At 47.7% G+C, this 17,880-nt stretch overlaps 1 protein-coding gene across 3 annotated transcripts in view; it reads left to right on the top strand.

Moving 5' to 3' along the window:
* The first annotated feature begins 3,135 nt into the window (after positions 1-3,135).
* The window catches only part of ZNF512B (zinc finger protein 512B), a 65,241-nt gene continuing 50,496 nt past the window's right edge, over positions 3,136-17,880 (top strand). For all 3 annotated transcript variants that reach the window (XM_073308968.1, XM_073308967.1, XM_073308969.1), the window contains exons 1-2: positions 3,136-3,334; positions 14,481-14,606. In XM_073308968.1, coding sequence (XP_073165069.1) covers positions 14,483-14,606 — 124 coding nt within the window. In that variant the 5' untranslated portion in view covers positions 3,136-3,334; positions 14,481-14,482. The remainder of the gene's footprint in view (positions 3,335-14,480; positions 14,607-17,880) is intronic.

Here is a 17,880-nt window from a genome sequence, read left to right as displayed (position 1 = left end):
TGCTGGCCAGGCACAGAGCTCGGAAGGCAGAGCCCTGCCAGCAGCAGCACAGAAGTAAGGGTGGCAATGCCACAACCCCCCCCCAAACACCTTGCAACCCCCCCACAGCTCCTTTTTGGGTCAGGACCCCTACCCCACAACACCGTGACAGTTCAGATTTAAATAGCTGAAATCATTACATTTAATGATGTTTAAACTCCTATGACCGTGAAATTGAACAAAATGGACTGTGAATTTGGTAGGGCCCTAATTATGCGAGGTTCTGTTACCTTGCTCAGAAAGTTGCAAGGGCTCGGCTCGTACATCTAATTTCCCCACTAACTGGGTTAGTAAAGCAGCTCTTGTTTTAGCATTCATGTCATTAACACCCCACTGGCCCATTTCATCTCTGCCATAACTCCACTGGCATCCGTGAAGTAGATGCTGGGGATGACTCTGGCTCTAAGTTTTAACACACAGCTGCAGAGTATCTTCTGAGATCTCAGAAGGCTCTTCCTACTCGCGGTTGTTAATTTCCACTGCCACCATCAAAAGGCAGTGTTGGGGGGGGAGTTAGATATTCATCTGCACGCCACATTGTGCCAACTTCCCCCAGCAAACGAAAATCCCTCCCTGTTCTCCCCCCCCCCCGCCCCCGCTGTAAGCTGAGCCTGAGCGATCTTGTCAGGGCCATGAACCATGCAGGAACTTTTCTGAGGCTTTTTTACTTCCAAGGCTTTTTGCAGCAGAAATTGCAAAATTTGGATCCCCTTCCCCATGTGTGCTGTTTGCAGCAAGAGGTGGTGGAAGAGTCTTTATAGAGCCCATGGCTGGGGTAGGTTAGTGTTAGGACATAGGACTCAGACACCTGGGTTCTGTTACTGGCTTTGCTAACCTGGGGTTGGGGCAGTCCTTATGAGCATGCGCACACATATGACTTTACTCACGTGAGTAGTTCCTGTAAGTATTTTCAGGATTGGGCCCTATTTTAATCACACGGCGCTGTGCCTCAGTTTCCCCATCTGTAAAACGGGGGTAATAATACTTCTCTCCCTCAGATGGGTGGCATGTGGCTTAATCCACAAATGTACCTAAATCATGTTGAGAGCCAGGCATGAAGGTTCAGGTATAAATGCAAGGTGTGTGTGGTACTACATGGACTGTGACAAAAGGTACTTAAAGGATGGGGTCTGGGACACTGAATGCCTGGGGAAAATCTACCAACCCTTCTGCCAGTCTGTGAGAGTGCTCTTGTCTTAAATGCCAGCCACGAAAGCCAATGGCATTTGTCCTAAGGAGGAACGAGACTGGAGATTCCCAACATGACAGCTCTCAGTTTCTGGGTACCGCTGTAATTTCTATTATCTTTACAGTAACAATCTTCGGCACTTATACAGCACCTGGTATTATCCTCAGTGTACAGATGGGGAAATCAAGGTACACTATACTGATGGGGAAATCAAGGTAACACATGCTCAAGGTCTGAGGTTTCTTAACTCCCCCTTCCCTGCACCCTAATCACTTGACATCCCGATATGCACAGAGGGTCATGGGCCTCACCTTCCGACCTACCTTCTGACTCCCTTCTAATTAACCCCATCTGAGGGTGACTCTCTCTTTTCAGTACTTGACACTTGGTGAGAAGGAGGACTTTTTTTTCGTCCCCGGAAAATAATCTCAGTTTTGGATGCCAACAGCTGAGCTTGATTTAGCCCTTGCGTGCATTTGCACTAGCAATAATAATCATTGATACCAGCACAGTGCTGGCTTGGTTCCACCTTCTTCTGTTCAGAGTTTCACTGCACTCTTTTCCCACCCCCGCCTCGGGTCAGCTCATGAAGATCTGCTTGCAAGTAATCTGCTCCTGGAGGGCATGATCCTGCAAAACCCTCCCTGCTGTCCTACTCCAACTGAAGTCAATGAGGCCCTTGGACTTTGAACTCTGGAAGAGTGGGCTTGATTCTCCACTGCTGAGCACCTGGCCTATTGACAGCTGGGCAAGGCGGCTGTGAAGCGTTACCCTTCTGATGTGGTGGTATCAGTGGGCACTCCCTTTCCATAGGGTTGTATGAGGCCACAAGCTACCTGATAGAGAACAATCCAGACCATTGTCTTATACGCTTGCAAAGCACTCTGCACACACAGGCCCTCCTCCTGCAAATTCTTATCCATGTGCTTAACTTCCCTCCTTGGGTGCCAGAGAAATACTTGGGACATTATGGCCAGGGGTTGTTTCTCTTTTATTCCTGATATAGAAATTGCCCTTTCATATCTTGCTTATTTAATCCAGATTCCTGGGAGCATATCCCCTGATTGCTAGGCCTACGTAACGGGTGTGTATGTACCAGGGAGTCGACTTCTGCTGAGGTGGGACCATAGGTGCTGGAACTGGGGGTGCTGTTGCACCCCCTGGCTTGAAGTGGTTTTCATTAAATACAGGGTTTACAGTTTGGTTCAGTGGCTCTCAGCACCCCTGCTATAAAAATTATTTCCGCCCCCCTGGGAGGGACATCCTTAGAATTAACCAGGGTCGGGCACAGCCCCTCTGGGTCTAGCCTCACTGAGGGAAAAACTATGGGGAGCCAGGGTCTGTTTGCAGGTTTCAGAGTAACAGCCCTGTTAGTCTGTATTCGCAAAAAGAAAAGAAGGACTTGTGGCACCTTAGAGACTAACCAATTTATTTGAGCATGAGCTTTCCTGAGCTACAGCTCACTTCATCCGATGCATCAAAAGCTTATGCTCAAATAAATTGGTCTGTTTGCACACACACAAGACACACCCCCATTGTAAATTAAACCCCGAGTCTGGGAGGACCAGCGTCCCCTTTGCTCCGGGTGAGGGCTGGACTATCCCCTTGATCCAAGGGGGCCTGGGCAGAGCCACCCTCTGCCAGCCAGCACCAGTCCCCTGCGCCCTCGGGCGCCCAGGCAGCGGGTGCCTTGCACCTCTGCCCCCACGTTTGCAAGAAGAGGGCCCCGAGCGCTGGCCACTTCCCACCTTTGGCCGTTTCCAAGCGCGCTGCTCCGGGGCGCACCTGCCTCCTGCGCCCTGGGCGCGTCGCAGGGTGCCCGCGCTCGCCTCTCCAAGCCCCCCGGTCTCCACCCAGGCGCCCGGGGTGGAGCGGCGGGGGGGGGGGGGGACGAGCCCACTGTCTCCGAGCGGAGGCTCCTTGCAGTATTAAAATAATAACGCGAGAGTTGCAAGTTGCTTCCCTCTTCCCCGACCGTAAAACTGTCAAAGGTAGCCGGGAAGGGGGGCGCGGGGGATCGCGCATGAGCCAGCGCCGCCTCGCCCGCTCCAAGCACGCGTGTGTGTGTGCGTGCGGGGCCCTGGAGAGCTCGCCACAAACACCGAGGTAAGGAGGCCCCCCCCGGCCCCCCTCCTCCGCCCTCCCCCGGCCCTTTTCCACCCTTGGCCCTGCTTTTACTCCGCCCGGTCGCCCCCTCCCCGGGCCCGATCGCCCCCTCCCGAGGATTTTGCTGCTTCCTTTCGCGGCGCGCCTGGGATGCCTCCCCCCCCACTTCTCTCTCCCTCTCCCTCTCTCCTCCTTCTACATAAAAAAGTCGCCATTTTGCTTCACTGCCTTTTCCTCCTCCCCTTAATTATTTTTCCCATGCACAAGAAATAAAAATAGTTTTTCGCCCCCTCCCTTTTGCCAAAAACAAACAAAAAAAAACAACAACCCCACCCCACCCCACCTCCCTTTTTTAATGGAGGGTAGACAATACGCCCAGGGGGCGGAGGAGGCGATCTGGAGGGGCTGGGGGGGGGACTGGGAGTTGCAAGGGGGTATTTATTTCTTTATTTATTTGCAGCGTTGGCACTTTAAGGAAGGGGTTTTGGAAGTTGCTCCTCTGCGTCTGTCTGCAGCCTCCCCCAACGGGGCTGCGCTCTCCTTGCCCCAGGCGGTGACAGGTGACATTCACATGGGGCTGCCCACACCTTTGCCTGGGGGAGGGGCCTGCGGCCAGCTAAGCTTCGAAGAATGGGGGGAGTACAGGCAGGTGAGCTCAGCTCACACCTGGGCAGGTCACGTGGCAGCCAGGTGGGCAATGGGAGGGACAGGGCAAGGACACTAAGGGCAGGTGGGCACAGCCGGGGAAAGGCAGGCAAAGGTCATGTGAGCCATGTGGCCGCTAGATGGCAGAGCCCAGGGGGATGACAGCCAGGTGGGCACTGGGAGGAGTAGGTCATGCAAAGGGCAAAGCATGCAGGCAGGTAATGACATGAACAGACAGGGACATGACAGCTAGCTGGGCTCCCATAAGGATGGAGCAGATCAGAGACCGTACATCCAGGTGGGCACTCCCATGGGCCAGACCAGGGATGTTATATTCACGTGGACATTGACATGGGCTGGGCAAGGCAGGGGCGGAGCACTCCCAGCAGGGACATGGCAGCTGGTTGGATGTTTTCATAGGACGGGCTAGGTCAGAGACATTACAGCTAAATTGTCTCTTCTATAAAGCCAGCCCAAAGACGTTCTCTCCAGGTTGTCGTGGGCAGGCTAGGTCAGATCTGGGATGTTACAGCTGCGTGAGCACTCACAGAGGCTGGGGCATAGACTTCTATGCCAGGTGGGCAGTTGGCTAGGGAGGCCAGACAGGGCTGTGAATCCCATAAATCAGTTTAGGTTAATTCTGTTTAATGTCTTTTAGGTTTCATGCTTTGCCATCAGCTTTGGTGCCAGGGGGCAGGAAGCAAATATGTTTGAAACAGAAACTTTAAACCTTCAGAAGCTTTTTGTGTGCGTGCTTGTGCACACATACTCATTGTGATGAACGATGGGCACATTTATACCCATTTTAACCTGGTTTTAGGTCTGTCCTTTCAAACTGCAGTACCGAATGGTACAAATGTAAAAACTACCAGCCCTTAATTCCAGTGCAGCTTTTGTGTGGCTGTGTTTTTCCTCCACTGCTCGAGAAAGAAGGGAATTAGTCTGTTAAGTGCCGTGTGCCTATAGAAAGCGTAGGGATGTCTGTGTAATACACAGAACGTTTCTGTAAGAAAGTTACCAAATAGCGGATCAGCACGTGATTTGGAGAGAGACTAACAGAAATTGCTGTGGAACTAGGGAACTGCTCAGTTCATTCATCAGAGTGTTGCCCTGGTTCCCGTCTAAAGTCAGAAGAAACGATAATCAATACTGAGTGAAAGTGAATTGTCAGAAACTCACAAGAACAACAAACATCAGTTTCGCCCATTGGTTTCAGCTAGCTATTGTTTCTGACTCTCTCCTCGTGCCTTTAGCTTCTATGTTCTCCAGGGCAGGGATCTGTGACCTTTTCAGCACTGTCCTACCCCTGAGCAACGCCATGAACATTTGCAGCAGTTTATAAATTATTAATAATAAGTAAAGCAAGTGGATATCAGCCTGCTGCACATCAGGCATCTTCTTTGTACCATGGTTAGCACTTTACCTGAGAAGGTTACGCTGGTATGTCAGGGGAGAGGATTTATTAAAGACCTACAGGCCATTAGCATGTGGACTTACTGGGGACTGTTAGATCGTGGCAGTTAGTAGTTAGTGGGGATCAAGCCAGGAAATGCTGGGTTAGATAGTAAGGGCCAAATTCAGGTAGCAGTGGACGTAGCTTGACCCAGCGTATTTAGTGATGAGCAGAAACTGATGGGTTTTTAGGCACGACGCTCTTTTCCCTCTTATAGTTAGTGTCAAATAAATTCAAATAGCCATAGATTTCCAGGGAGCAACATGCCAACTTCCTAATTGCTACCTTAAAATGCCAATATCTATGTGTCAACACTGGTCCCCCTGGACGCAGTGACCTCTACGTCCCCCTACACCAGATCATTTCACAAGACAGAGAAAAAATTGCCTGAAAAAGTTAAGTAACTGTGGGAACAGATTTACCTGTGTAAAACACGACAGACTTTAATAGGGCTTGTGCCAGCTTATGCCAGGGCTGAATATGTCCTGCATTAGAGTGAGAGATGCTCTCCAAGCCCCACTTCATGCTGTTGAGAGGGGCTATGGAAGCAATTCATGCTAGCCAGATACTTTTGCATGAAAGCAAGTTTGAAAAATATATGTAGATTTTGTCACCTTGTACGATTAGATTTTTCAGAGCCCTCTTGTCAATAGTATCTCCCTCATTTGCTTTCTCCTCACTCCCATCCTTGGTCTCTGCATTATCTGAACTCCCCATCCTGCTGAGCTTTTTGAATCTTTGCTCCCCTCTTGTTCCACCTCATCTGGCCATTTATGTTGGTGAGCGATGGTTCGGTTTTGGAGTAAAGTGCGTTGCTTTCTCCAGGGTAGAATATGCTGCTTTAAAAGCCTTGCTGGCAACTCCTGGCCCAAGCTGCTCAGGAGAGAGCTGGAAACTTGAACTCGGATTCCCTGTGTAGCAGTCCCCTGTGATATCTCTAAATCACAAAGCTGGTCCATCTCTTCTACGCTGCAGGGAGTCCGCGGGATCCATTTCTTTGCTCCAACGTCATAAACATAACTCCTAGCGCTGCTATATTTAAGATGTCGATTTTCTCCCCTTCCCCCCTCCCCCATTGTGAATCACAACAGGGTTTCAGCCAAAAGTTAAGGAAAGGATGGAAAGAGGTTGGAAGTAATTGATCACCTGGTTCCAGCATGTGTCATAAAAGAGCGAGAAGTTTGGTTAAAATATGATGGGTTGATTTCTGCTCTGTTACCCTGGTGCGACTCCACTAAATCCATCAAGTTGTACCAGATTTGGCCCCCACGAATATACAATAAATTGATTGTTATTATTGTAGGCTAAATTAAAAGGAGGAGGAAAGGTTTCAGAAAGCCATTAGGTGAAACATAAAATATGCTGGAGAGTTTCTAAGATCCCCCCCAACCCCTAAGCAAGAAAAGTTTGTTTTAAGAGAGCGTGTACATTAAATGGAGGGAACAAAGTTTCCCTGGTTTGGTGTACGGGTTAATTTTTTGTTTAAAACCTGTGATTTAATTATTGGAAGTGAAGTTTTTCGTGGCATCAATACCCAAACTTCCCCAGGCTCTCATAGTTTCCTTGATATTATTATAATTTTCAAAGGTGCCAAGGACCCACAATTCCTATTGAAGTCAATGGGAGTTTTCAGGTGCTCTTCATCTAAGACCCCCCCAATTGCCTGGGGGTTGCCCTTGTGTGTTCGTAGCTGCTTCATGTGTCTGGGGGTGAAGCGCCCACTCTGGCATTCACACCTCACATCTGCAGCCTGACAGGAGACCAGGTGGTTGCAACCTTGGTCCATCGGAGGCTGATGCCTAGAGAATCTTTCATGGGTCCTCCATTCCTTGGGTGAGTTTCACTATATGTGCATGATGGGGCAAAGGGTAGAACCAAGGGAGTTCCTGAGTCCTGGACATAGGCTCAGCCCAAATTTTCTTTACCCCTCTCTTGCGTCTGTGTCCTTACATAGCATGCGTCATTCGAGGCAACAAAGTTCACACAGTGAGAGAACAGAGAAAAGAACCCAGGAGTCCTGACTCCCAGTCTCCCAATCTAACCACCAGATCACGCTGTCTGCTTTGTAATGGTTTCAAAGGAAATGTTGCTGTCTATCAAGTAAATAATAGACTCTTCATTAAAAATTGTCTAAGTATGTACTCGATTTATGCGACAAACACAGGTATTGCATGTCTCATTAAAATACTATAAATATGCAATACTGTGGTATACCTGAGCTATCCTAGTCTGGTAAGGAATGTGCAGTTTTATGGTTTATTGTGTTAGCAGGCTGAGCATAGCCATGTCAGGTTGTCTTCTGCTGGATCTTTGTCGGTACAGTTATTAATAGTAGTATTTAGTCTTGCACCTCTGCCCCCACGTTCGCAAGAAGAGGACTCTGAGCGCTGGCCACTTAGTCGTGATCCGGGACCCCATTGTGTTAGGGGTTGTTCAAATAGAACATACTATTCTGTGTATGTGTAGCCAAATCAATTCAATCACAAAGCAGTTATATATAGACGATGTTCTGGGTTTGATCTGAACCTGCACTGGGTGAATATCTCCACATTCTCTCTTCGTATTTCAAATTTTCTTCCTTTTGGTGTTTGCGTTTCTGCGCATGAATTTACTGGAAGGAATTTTCAAGGGAATAGCAGATATTAGAAAATATTTGTGGAATGGGAACTTTTAAATTATTAACATGAGCATTTGCTCTAGAAATGGGATTCTAGCTGTTATGTTCATCGGGTCAAGGAACGGGAACAATACCATATAACCTATGGGCCCAATCAAAGCTAATCAACATGGCCTGAAAGTAGAATATTGAATGCATTGCGTGCAGGAAGTCACAGGCATACTTTGTGGATCAAATATTTAGTAAATCTCTGTGAATAATTATCTCTAATAACCAATACATTTCAGAATAGCAAGCTGCTCACAGACAAGGATGCTCTTTGGTTAAGGCACTGGACTTGGGATCTCTGGTAAATTCCCAGCTCTGCCACAGTCATTCCCCGTTCCTCAGTTTCTCCTCTGTAACATGAAGATAACAAGGCTTCCTTTCTCCCACCGTTTCAGTCCCGTCTGCTTGGACTGTAAGATCTTTGCTCCAAGGACTGCCTCAGGCTGTGTGTGCAGTGCCTAGCACCATAAGGCCCTGATGTGGGTTGGGGCCTCCGGACACTGCTGGGCTACAAATAATAACAATTAAGAAATACATCTCAAACAGACAAAGAGGCTAAGTGAGCTGAACAAATGATTCCTTCTGTTCAGCTCCAAATGCCAGAGACTTCAGAGTCAAGGCTGTAATTCCTCCTTTTATCTGGAGACTGATTAACCCTGGTGTCTGTGCTCCCGATCAAGCTTTCATCACCAAACACCACACGCTGGAGAGTCTCGGCATGTTACCACATCTCCCAGAACAAACCACATGTGCTGCCCTGACCCACACCGGGAATCCCATGAAAGTCACATCGCAGCCTCTTAAAATTCTGTATGACCCTGCACGACGTCTCTGTGCCTGGGAGTTCTTGCCTCGACTTCAACGGCAATTCCATACGTGGAGAGCTTGCAGGAGCAGGTTGCTTTGCAGTATCTTTTTGCTCCCAGCATCTTTGGAGGCAGAACTCCTGAAATGTCTCCTGCTTTCCAAAATGACACTGCAGTAGAATGTCATGCTGTATCTGGTACATTGGGCAGCGCTGCGGGAATGTTTTCTGGTATAATGCGCATGGCACAATATGATGATAATAATCCCTAGTTCTTCCATAGTGCTTTTTACTGGTAGATCTCAAAGTCCTGGATAAAGAAGGCCATTATCATTGTCATCTTTGGAGAAACAGACACACAATGAGGAAAAGTGACTTGCCCAGAGTCACCCAGCAGGCCAATAGCAGAGTTGGGAATAGACCTCGTGAATCCCAGTCTCATGCTCTTGCCATGGGGCCATGCAGCAGCAAGGTCAGGTGCCTATGCGCCAGCTGAATTCCAAATGATTCTGTTCCCTAGACTTTTGCCGTTACTTGGGATGGGACTTGGGTTGAGTCCCTACCACATGATGAGCAGTCCAATGAAAATTCTTTTTGCGTAACTGTGGGGGAGTTGTGGCACCTCAGATGGGCCAGTTGCTGAGCTGGGTGTCTATTGGTGTCTGTTTAGGGACAGTGCTGTGTAGATTCTTGTTAATTGAGTTAAGGCAAACAGATACAAAAAAAGGAATTTTGTAGGAAGTTCTAAGTGAAACATCTGATCTGTGGTTTTTAAAGTTAAATGGTTTGGGGTTTAACTGGAGAACAAACCAGAACTGATTTTGCAGTTCCTTAGCTGTGCCACTGGCCAGAATGGATGAGCATAATTAGTTGCACCTTCAACACATGCATGGTCATAGATTCATGGATCTTAAGGCCACGGGAGACCATTATGGTCATCTAGTCTGACCTCCTGCAGGCTTCAGGCCAGGCTGTTGCATCCGGGGCTCCAGGAACGACACGCTGGGGTGAAAGAGCTGTCCACGGCTTTTCAGCTCAGCGAAGCTGCAGGGTTGTCTGGGCCGAGGAGGGGAAGCGGTATCTTTTGGGGAGTCTAGTGCTGATAAAGACGTGGGATTCGGTCCTAACTCAAGGCCACGTCCTGCTCGGAGAGGAATCCTGCAGAGGATGGGAAACTGAGCATCGCTGCTACATGGGAACGCTTTGTCAGAGGGAATTATGGGGCACTTGAGTCTACCCAGCAGCCTCCCTCCCTCCCTCCCCCTCCTGCAGGTGTGTGGAGCTCCGAGGCTGTGTGGGGACATGGCTAGGTGGGCTCAGGGAGATGGCTGCTGTCCTCGGCATCTGGCCCCCTTCATAGCCAGGGGGTTTCCCCACATCAGGTAACGCTGAGCCTGTGACCTTCTCCTCCCTGCTCTGAACCTCTCCCTCCCACCAGAAGGGGGCCACTCAGAAAGGGACCCTGGGAGCCAGGCTCTGATGGGAGCCCTGCTGCTACAGAATAAGGGGGAATGTGGCACCTCCCCACAAATGCCCCACTCCTCACAGGTGCCCCAGCTTCTACAGGCTGGTTGGGGGCCAGAGCAGGCAGAAGCTAGGCATGGAGGGGTGTTGAGTATTTAGAGATGGAGGTGGAAGACTGATGTCAGGGGGCAAGACACATGGGTGCTGCGGTGTTTGGGGATCACTGAGCATTCCTTCCTCTCCTGAACATGCGCCCCATCTTTGGCTTGGCCTGTTTGGACTGTAAGCTCTGGGGGGCAGGGAGCATGTGTTCTGTAAAGGACCATGTGCATTTACAGGGCTATACAGATGTTTAATTTAACAGCAACTCAGACTTTCAGAGTATGAATAATAACTGCAAAGAGCATGTCTGAATTTTTAGGTGCTTGTAGTTAAAGGTCTCTCGGCAAGAGTGTGGCCTAGTGGATAGAACACTGGACTGAGACTCAGGAGCGATGTGCGTTCTAGTCCTGCATCTGGCCTGCTGGGTGACCTTAGGCAAATCACGTCACCCCTCTGTGCCTCAGTTTCCCCATCTGTAAAATGGGGCTAATGATGCCTCCTTTGTAAAGATCTTTGAAATCTACTGAAGATAAGAGCTAGGTGTTGTTTACAAAACTGCAGCATGCACAGTGGGTCTGATTCTGGTATCACTCCAGTGACTTCAGTGGACTCCTGATGTAGATGTGTGTAACCAAGGGCAGAGTTGGGCCCAGTAAGTACAAAGGGGCCGCTTGCCCAAATAAACCCAAGAGCAAAACAAACACCTAAGCATAAGTAAATACAAACAAGCAACCCTACAATAAACACCACAAACCAGGAAACATTTGAAGCGTGATGTCCATCCAGAGAACAAAATATTTGCCCACTAGCTGACGGCCCAGAATCACAGTGTCCATTCATTGTGCCTTGCCTCAGTGTCTGTTAATTGTTTGGCAGCATGGCTCTTATGGGCTAGCTGAGAGTGTCTGTATCTAGGTGTGTGTGTGGTGGGATAACGTTATATCTGCCTTAAAAATGGCAAAGCCGTTGTGATCCGTGCGTGTCAGCTCTGTGGGACATCAAAAGAACCCAACACGCACCCCCCGAGGGAGAAAAGTAAAAAGCTGCTGATGTTTATATTCCATTAACTTTTATGTGCACTGAAGGATCTGTGCTCATGTGAAGACCCCTGTTAGAGGCGCAGTAGCTTTTGGTAGAGGTTCCTGGACCTGGGCTATTTCTTCTCCTACTTTCAAACACACACACACACTCAAACACACACACCCCTTCATCAGAGCACTCAACAAACATTCGCTAATCAATCCTCCCCCTGCCCCTGGATAGTGGGTAAATATTATCATCCTTGTCTTGTGACTTGGGAAATTGAAAGGTTAAATTACTTTCCCGTGGCCACACAGTAAGGGTGAGTCGGCCACAGGGCCAGGCAGGTTGGTCTGTGTCCATAGGAATGTTTTGCCCCTATGTATAAATGTTCATCCTGCAGCCAAGAAAAATAACTAGCGGGGACTCTTCAGAGCCCCTCCTGCCGTTTCTGTGCTGTTCCCATTGAAGTCAATGGTGAAAACTTCCCTGTAGGGCTTAAACTGGGACACGAGGCATCCCTCGCACACTGAGTGTGCTCCCTCTGCAGTATTGTGAGCCAGGGAGCGACTGGCCCAGGACAGGGAATTGAACCAGGATCTGAGGACAATATTGGAAGATACTGCTCAAATCAGATATTTTAAACCTGGGGTTTCTGGAGTCTATCTGTATTACCCATAGCCAGCCTTTTAAAAACTCTTTGTAGCTATGAATTGTCCTGCACTGTGTATTCAAAAAGGTGACATGGGGAGGTTTATTGTACTCGGCAAATTTGGCCTTATTTTGGAGTGGAGGCCTGCAAATCTGCATCAGGGCTTCTTGAGGTGCTGGACTGCGTCTGCTTCTGCTGTTCCCTCTTGTTCATTCGCTGCACGTATTGTTAATCTTTTACCCGCAATAAAAAGTGAAAATCTGCAAGACGTTCATGCAGACTACAGAGTTGTCCTAGTAGTCAGAGAAGTGGATTGGGAACTGGATGCTAATCCCAGATCTGACTCTGATTCACTGTGGGATCAGGGCCAAGTCAATCACTTTGTGCCTCAGTTTCTCCCATTTGCAAAATGGATATAGTGACCTCCCTGGTTAATGAGTGTAGGCTCACAACTGTGCAATGTCGGTCGAGTGTGTAGCGATCCTCAAGTGACAGGACTAGGGAAATGCAAAGTGCACAATGTATATAGGTGATTTGGGTAATAGGAAGGGAGAAGGAGACAACCATACACACTGAAGTGCTCTATTGACCCTGCAAGGCATTGTGTCTGGATGCCTGTTCCTCCAGGGGTGTGAGTTACAGCAGTGGTTCTCAGCCAGGGGTACATGTACCCCAGGGGGACGCAGAGGTCTCCTAGGAGGTATATCAATTAATCTAGATATTTGCCTAGTTTTAAAACAGGCTACATAAAAAACACTAGTGAAGTCAGTACAAACTAAAATTTCATACAGACAGTGACTTGTTTATACTGCTTTATATATGATACACTGAAATGTAAGTACAATGTTTGTATTCCAGTCGATTTATTTATAATTATATGGTAAAAAAGAAAAAGTCAGCAATTGTTCACTACTAGTGTGGCTGTGACACTTTTGTATTTTTATGTCTGGTTTTGTAAGCAAGTAGTTTTAAAATGAGGTGAAACTTGGGGGTACGCAAGACAGATCAGACTCCTGGAAAGGGGACCGGAATCTGGAAAGGTTGAGAGCCCCTGAGTTACTGCACTTGGCCATGTCCGGGTGTTATGGAATTGCCGTTTCAACCCTGCACAGCCCATTTATTTGAACTGAGGACCAACCATGCAACCTTTATTCACCTGAGTAAAAGAGGTAGGGTCAAGCCCTCGGGTCCGAGAGATTAATCAGGCCTTCTCTCTTAGATCCCAATTGGAAATTGACTTGTGCCTCAGAGGAACAAACTGCCAATGTAAACAGATGAACCAAATTCATCCCTCATTCAGCCCCATTGATTTCAGCTGAATGACATCAGGGATGGGTTTGGCATAGTCTGTTTAATCATCCTTTACAAGAGAGGCCGGGCTAATGGGAAAGAGCTATGCTTCAATTGACTCCCATCTACTTTGTCTCCACAATGCAGCTAATTATAGAGACATTGCTTGCCTCTCCAGTCCAGCCTTTAGAGACACCTGCCCCATGCTGCCCTAAAATCACCAGTTACTCAACACTAGCAGATTCATTACATACCTTAAGAGGCTTCCAAGCTATAAAAGCAATAAGGACCTCTGCAGCTAATGACTTCTGGAGGACCCCGTCATCTCTGCTGCGTGGGTGGCCTAGTACACCATGCGTTCCTGCCACTTGTTTTAACCCCTCCCTCCCTCCATTTCATTTTATTGTGATGATTTTACAGTGTGTTTGAAAATGCTCCCACTCGGGCTGGAATTGTAAGAGCCAGCAATTCCAAGGACTCATCCTGCTGCCATTGAAGTTGATAGAGTTTCGCTGTCGGCTTCTATGGAAGCGAGATCGGGCTTCTCGTGATCATTTTTGATGTTCATTATTTACAGAGAAGCCAACCTGAATTATTAATCCGGGGGATCTAAATAACATTCACAATTCTCAGTTTAGACGGGTTTGCCATTCATAACAAAAATTGGAAATTTATCGTGGGATCTGTTCATTAAAATTCACCTTTTTTTCCTTTTGTTATCTTCTAATGAAAGCAGAGAAATAAAGAAGAAAAGCCGTTTGTTCGTTGTTTCTTTGTATGAATCCAGCCCGTCACTTCTAATAAAGTCTTTGCTCTTGTATGCTTAGAGGAAACAGGTTTATAATGAAAGCAGCTCCTCAACCATGTCTATAGTATCCCTCAACCATAAAACAAATATTTGCAAATGCACCCCGCTTCTTTTTTTAAATGAGAACATTTAGTCCTGTTTAATATTTTTTCCACTGTAGATGCCATTCTTGCTTGCAGTGTATGCTTTCTCTGTGGCAGAGGATTTTTGTATTTTTAACATGTGTCTTCTGCTCGTTCTAGAGATGGCGGATTCGTATTCCTTCAGAGGTGGAAGGAGAGCTGCAGGGTCCAGCAAAACCAGTGCAAGCAAAGAAGGCAGCAGGACAGAGATGAGGGTAAATCCGACCCCTGAGCCCCCCAAGCTGGGTAAGGAATTGGGTTTTCTTTTCTCAAAACTAAGGGGGTGGCGGAGACGGGGCATGCAGTAGGTCTTGGAACTGCCACTTTCCAAACCAACGGGAAGGGGACTTGCCTCTCAGCATTGCAAAACCTGCATGTGAGGCAAAGATCCAGACTGAGGGACACACATTTTATATGCAGACCTGGGAAAATGCTGGAGGATTCGGTTAGGTAGCGTGATGCTTTCTGCTGCCTCAGTTTCATTTCTATTGCTGATGTAAATGTTTTTCCACAGTAAAAGCGAGGGGTCCCTAGATCTGTATAGAACGTAGGGAAATTGGGGACGGAAGTGAATGACGTTGCTTGAAATGAGGGACAGCTGAGAGGTAGAAAAGGAGACCTCCTGCTTGTTGTCTAACTAGTCTATTGTGCCTGAGGTCTCATTTGTCACACGCACACAGCCCAGAATGCTGGGTTTGGGAATATGTGAGGCCAGTGGGATTTGTTTGCTAAAGGTTGTCATTCCAGTGAAAGCTGGTTTTTTTCTATCCAGGGATCTATAAACCTGCCATAAGTTTGAGTTACTGTCCTGCAGCTTGCCGTCTTGGGGCAAATGCCCTGGCTGTGCAAGAGCCAGTCAGGAAGCTCAGCCTCCCCATTAAGTGACCTTTCATCAGCACTGCGTGACTCACATGGCCTCTGCCATCCATCACCATAAGGGAAGTCTCTGTCATCCCCACAGTGCAGCTCATTCAGACAGCCAGGACGGTGCCCCTAGGCTGTCTGGATACAGCACTCTCGTTTATGTGAATTCTTGGTCCTGATGGCGTGTAATTCTTTTTATGATTATTTATTTATTTGTAATGAGATTTGTCACATGGATAGTTTGTGCCAGTCCACGGAAGAGCCTGAAACTCTCCTCCCGCAGCTGGCAGAATGGAGTGGTGCATTCACTGATGTCCCCGTCTCTTTCCAGGAAAGGCTATTAAAAAGTTCAGCCAACTAGGTGATCTACTGGGCTGAAGTTTGTTGGTGCTTTCACTCCTTGTTTAGAATGCAGGCACTCGAAGATAGCTTTTTTCCAAGCGGAAGTCGTTGTTGGCTAATCCAACTTTGGCCCGTGGGCCACAATTGCAATGCACAGAACGGGGACTTTGCCTATGCTGATGGCTGGTGGAGGCGACATGAATCATGTGGCTGTGATGAACAGTTACTCACTGAGGAAGTTCCCTCTGGGGCACCTGGCATTGGCCACTGTCGGAAGACAGGATGCTAGATAGACCTTTGGTCTGACCCAGGATGGCCATTTTTATATTGTAAAACTAGCTGCTTACATGGAGCTGGGTCTTTCCAGTGATTTTAGGTGCCCAATTTGAGACACTTTAAAGGGCCCTAGGATGGGTACTCAGCACATTATGAAAATCAGGCCCCTTTAAGATGTCTCAAGTTGGGCGCCCAAAATCAATGGTCACTTGGTAAAATCTCGGCCTAAGTGTTACTTTTCCTTGTAGGCAATTGCCATAGTTGCTACAGGGACGTTATTCAATCGCCGGTGGGACGGGAGGTGACTCCCCTGACTGTACACATGCAGGGGAGTGTTCGCGAGACACGCTCTGGATTAAACAGTGGTCCAGGCGCTGAAAAAGTTTGAGAACTCTTCTCAAACTGAGATGAAAGTCACCCTTGGGGTAAAGAATGAGACATTCCATTCCACAGGTCAGCATCCATCCCACCCCAAAACTAGGTGTCAGAGACGCTCCGACGGGCAGCCCAGTTGTCTGAGCACTCACAAGTGCAAGTAGCTGCAGTGAGGGAGAAAATAATTAATTGTGGACATATAATTGCTATCTGAGTGGTGTTACTCAGAGCTAAGTAGAGTGAACTAAATCTGTCTGAAGGCCTTTTTTTGGTTTTTGCTGTATCAGCTCTTGTCAATGTCTTTAAAATAAAATAAAAACACCCTCCATTTTTGATTCCTCCACTTCCTGGTTTAAATGTATGTGATGGAGTGAAAACTTGTAATTATTCCTGCTGTGGGAGAGTTCTGTGGGGTGTTAGCTCCTAACAAGGTTAACTTCACAGGTGTGAAATTAAGCTTTGTGCAGATCCAGGGAGAAGCTGCCTCCGCAGTAGCAGCTTTGCCGGCCCTCTCTGGCTTGCTGTCTTTCCAAAGCCCTGTGCCCAGCTTGTCTGTTCTGTGATCCATTTCAAGGAGAGCATGGTTTTCATGCTGTGGATTTGATCTTGACCATGAGGGGCTTTGGATACCTAGAGAATCTGCACAGAATGCCATGTGCCTTAAAGGTACAGGGTTTGACCCTGCCTTTCAACTTCTTTTAGAAGATATACACGGCATTTCTCTTCACAGCTGCGGGAATGGAAGAGCAAGGCACTTGCCACAACCCAGATCAGGCAGGCTTGTTATAGCAGCCTCCCTTGTACAGGACTATAAACAACCTGGGTTTAACACCCGCAGCGTTGTGCTGCACACTGTGTGCCAATAGAGTACCTCATCCCAGCACACTAACCACAGCTGGCTTCCCTGCAGCTGTGCTGTGGAGCTGGCAGGTGGTGCAGATGGGTAGCTGTGAGCCCAGATGTTGGCGAAATAAGCGATATATTTTCTATTCCTCTGGAATAGGCCTCCGGTTGCTCCCTCTTCTTGACGAAGAAGCAGTTTGCATCTCTGCCCGTGCTGGAAATGGATGAACAAGGATTTAAATAAATAAAATCGTTTTTAATGTCTTTAAAAGTTTTTTAAAAAATAGAGAAGATGAAGTGTCACCAGCCATTCCAAACATGCCAGGCCCCCAACTGGCGTGCTTCTTTTCTTGGGAAACTTCATAGAAAAATGGGGGGGCATGCTGTTCTAACTGCTTTGGAATATTTTGAACTGGCAGAGTGTTTTGGAAAAGTAACAGATATTTTTCAAAAAGCACTATCCCTCCTGACAGGGGAGAACAGTGAAGTTGCAGGGTTGCCAGCTCTTGCTGTTTTACAGTGAGTCTTGCAATATTGGGTGTTAGTCTTAAAGTCCCAGCTCCTGGAGTCATGTGATTATGTGAGAATCTCAGCTTTCACTTACAATAAAGTTTCTAGCCCTCATGGTTGCATAGAAAAGCTTGAAAATATTACCTGTGTGCACCTTACAGTCTCAGAATCCAGGAGGCAAAGAAAAACATGTAACCAACAAACAGAATTTCTAGTAAGTGGAAAACTCTTAACAGAACTTTGGTAAGGGTTTTGAAAGGGGACCTGCAAACCTTACTCCAGAACTAAGAGGATTTCAAAGCAACCATGC

This window comes from Lepidochelys kempii, chromosome 13 (assembly GCF_965140265.1).
Source record: "Lepidochelys kempii isolate rLepKem1 chromosome 13, rLepKem1.hap2, whole genome shotgun sequence".
NCBI lineage: Eukaryota > Metazoa > Chordata > Testudines > Cheloniidae > Lepidochelys > Lepidochelys kempii.
Note: the sequence above shows the minus strand (reverse complement) of the source record. Positions and strands in the feature narration are given on the sequence as shown.